General features: G+C 34.3%; 1 protein-coding gene across 9 annotated transcripts in view; it reads right to left on the minus strand.

Annotated features, from left to right (window-relative positions):
* Positions 1–2,527, minus strand: part of LOC108366671 (uncharacterized) — a 26,594-nt gene extending 24,067 nt beyond the window's left edge. For 6 of the 9 annotated variants that reach the window (XR_001848140.1, XR_001848137.1, XR_001848129.1 and 3 more), the window contains exon 1: positions 2,394–2,527. Coding sequence is in view for 1 of the 9 variants with exons in the window: in XM_017621131.1 (XP_017476620.1) it covers positions 2,394–2,443 (50 nt within the window). In the remaining 8 variants the exon portion in view is untranslated. Of the gene's footprint in view, positions 1–1,821; positions 2,086–2,393 lie in introns of all 9 variants that reach the window. The other 3 variants (XR_001848134.1, XR_001848132.1, XR_001848136.1) reach the window with 3 other exon arrangements.
* Positions 2,528–3,561: the final 1,034 nt, after the last annotated feature.

Raw genomic sequence — 3,561 nt, forward strand, 5'->3', positions numbered from 1 at the left:
ATGGTGTCAAGTTAGCACTACATACCATTTTTTCTTAAAAAACGAGAGCTACAAATTTTTTCTTTCCACAACAAATTTTACGCTGGTATTTTTAACGCCGAACATTTGTAACATTTTCAATATCTCAATTCTATCGACTAGGTGTATGGTGTCAAGTTAGCACTACATACCATTTTTTTCTTAAAAAACGAGAGCTACAAATTTTTTCTTTCCACAACAAATTTACAACAAAAACACTAGAATTAATGCCGTAGTTAACTTTTCCAATTTCGAAAAGTGTAGTGCTAACTTAACACACGTAGAATATCTTAAATCTTTGTATTAATGGCTGTGTTCAAATGAACTCAAACTAAAAGTAAAAAAAGACTAACTTTATGGTACTGTCCACAGCGGCTGACATTGACCCCTTAAGCCGTGAATTGAAAATCCAAGATGAATATGTATATCGAAGAAATGAAAAGGGTCAAGTACCTAGGAATATACATAGACAACAAACTAAAGTTTGATGAGCAGATTGAGTATACAGTCAACAAGGCTAAAAAATTGGCCTTATAAAAGGATCGTGTGATTTGTGTCAGATCAATAGTAAAACCCCACTTTATATACTGGCCTACGATTTTCTTTCTAGCGGGGGATTCGTATGTAGATAAGCTGCAAAAAATGCAAAACCCAGCGATGAGATTCATCCTCAACAAACCCCACGACACACCAAAGAGTTGAAACCTTGAATTGGTTAAGCGTGAAGCAACAAGTTTTTTACCACGCCATGAAATTTTTATTCAATATTAAGAAGGGCAACCTGCCGGATTATCTTAGCGATAATCTCCGATATATAAATGAGACCCATACATATTTGTTAAGATAGAATAACAGCTTCAGACTCCCGAAGCATAGAACGGAAGTGGACAAAAAAATATTTTTTATAAAGGGTTTAAGTGATTTAATGAATTGCCAGAGGCTATAAAAAATTGTGATACTATCACTCTTTTCAAGCGGCTGCTATATGACTATTGTAGAACGCAGCCTATAAGATAGTGATGTATGAACAATAGCGTGGATTGGAAACGAGGCCTTTCCAACCACAAAGATATCGAGACTAGGTTTATCGGAAACTCGGCCTTTCCGACCACCTAGAGTACATTAAAAATCCAAGATAATAAACAATAAATGAGCGGTTTGGAAACTGGGAATTTCCATCGGAGCTCCATTTCCATCGGAAACTCGGCCTTTTCGACCACCCACAAGATATCAAGATACGGAGAAACCCAAAAAGTATAGCCCGGATTGGAAACTCGGCCTTTTCAACCGTCTACACAACCTCCAGCCTGTGGCATACTTTTACATTGATATAAAATAATTGCAGTGATAAAAAATAATGTTATTTAAAAATTTTCCGTAGAGCATATCATATTTGGGAAAATTTTAGTTTGGCATCCCCCGCGTACAAAAAAAAGGTGGCTATGGGGGGTAGAGGGAGTTCTCCTGATTGCAAATATATATACTTTCAGCCGCAGGAGGCTTATAGTTTTTAAGTTATTTGTTGTTAAAGTTTGTAAATTGAACTAACTTCTCGGCGCTATTTCACACAATAAACACTATATTTATGTAGACACTTCGGCAAAATAGTTACATNTGCAAACAAAAAATACATAAAAATAAATAAAATTAAATTAAATTTTTAAAATAAAGTTTGTCCCTTTGCATTGTGCAAATAACTAAACCGTACCCTTTTTCCGAAATATTTTGGTGAGTCATAAAATAGATGGAAAAACAGATTTTTTTTTGTAAGGGGATTGATGCAGTCTTAATGTACATACATACACCATTTCAAACATCGATTTCAATTATCTCATGCACAGCAGTCAACCAAGAAGAAATTTTGTTGCTATACAACTTCTTGGTAAATTTTTCAATATCCAAAGCTTTCTCTCTATACATTAAGGATTTTCCTTTAGCATACAGTTTTTGTTTCCTAATGCCTTTGAATACTCTTCGATTGTTTTAAATTGACCCTTATACAAATTTATCACAGATATTAATTGCACTTTATGATTATTTTTTTCACGCACTTTAAAATAAGTTTAGCTATATTAAGAAACACAAAGCGAAAGCCAATTTATTGCTATCGCGTTTATGGAAATATGCAGCCATATATAAGCGATTAAAAGAAAATTAAAACGAAAAACCCCAACATAGCCTTCGTCGGCCATCGTTGAAGCAAAGTACAGAATTTTTCCTTCTTCGTTTTCTCCCAATTCTCGTTTTTCACCGTCTAGGTACCAGCAAGTGAAAAAAATTTACTTGTTTATCGCTATAACTACATCATAGTGTTTTGCAAACATTAGCCGGAATGTTAATAAACAAGTTTTATTATCTTGTTTGCACTTTTTTACCGTTTACACAAATTTTCCACACTACTTGCACAGGGACGTACGCACCACATCAAAGACCTCCATTTTGTTTTCGGGATTCATTCTTTTTCCGAAGACGACGGAATTGACAGCGGCATGGTGCGATTCGCGCAACAGCGTTGCCATTCCAACCAAAAAATGTACTTTTACTCCAAGGCCACGTGTGCAAGTTGAGCACAAAAATTGATAATACGTTTCAAGAAATGATTCAATAATAGATAATTATTGACAGCCGCCGTTTGACACTCCGAACAAAAGGTTGCATTTACGTAGCACGGAGAAAAGGGAGAATGAAATCTCTTGGTGCGAAATTGGTAGTAGAAATTTACGCAAAGTGGGCAATTAGTGACATTCCCTTTGTAAATTCTCATGTATTTAAACGAAATATTTAACGAAGAATTTAGATATCTGCGTGGATCATATAATTTATATGCTATTGAGCGGTATAAAAACTGAAAAAGGGCTCAAAATTAAAATAAAAAATTATTTAAATTTTATATAATTATCGAATTTGAAACAATATATGTTTTCATCAATTAAACGTGCTTTATGTGCATATAAACATAAAAGTAGGGCACAAAAACATATGGTTCTAGTTCATACGTAAGCTACACTTTTTCAAGTAATTTTGCAAAAAATAATAACAAGTTGTTGTGTAGAGTAGGCGTCTAGATAATTATAAAGACAATACATTTTTGAGCAACCGCCGTTAGTGTCGTTTGGCGTGAATTTCTTATTATTAAGAAAAGATACAAACACAAACCAGTTTGTCTTAATTCTGCGATATTTTGCGATTTTGTCTTGCCTCTTTTTCTTAAATTAACCAAGACGAGACCGAATTGTCCAATTTACTGTCCAATTCACTGTCTTTGATTCTTCGAAAAATACAAGACAGTAACGAAGATAAGAAAAGTGTGAACGTATTAGAGGGAAAATGTGAATGTATTCGTATTGTCTTGGCGAAATTGTCTCATGTAAACGCCCGGTAAAAGTGTGTTTGCATTGTTCAACTTTGCGTTCAACTCAGCGCAGGGTTGCACCAAAAAAAGTTGAATGGCTAAAATATCAAAATATGAAAACATATCAAAATATTCGCCATAAAAAGGTGTTTGCACTGTTCAACTTTGCATTCAACTTTTGGTTGAACGGC

The sequence above is a fragment of the Rhagoletis zephyria genome, unplaced genomic scaffold (genome assembly GCF_001687245.7).
Source record: "Rhagoletis zephyria isolate East Lansing unplaced genomic scaffold, Rhagoletis_zephyria_1.1 Rzeph_scaffold_02368, whole genome shotgun sequence".
In the NCBI taxonomy this organism is placed as follows: Eukaryota; Metazoa; Arthropoda; class Insecta; order Diptera; family Tephritidae; genus Rhagoletis; species Rhagoletis zephyria.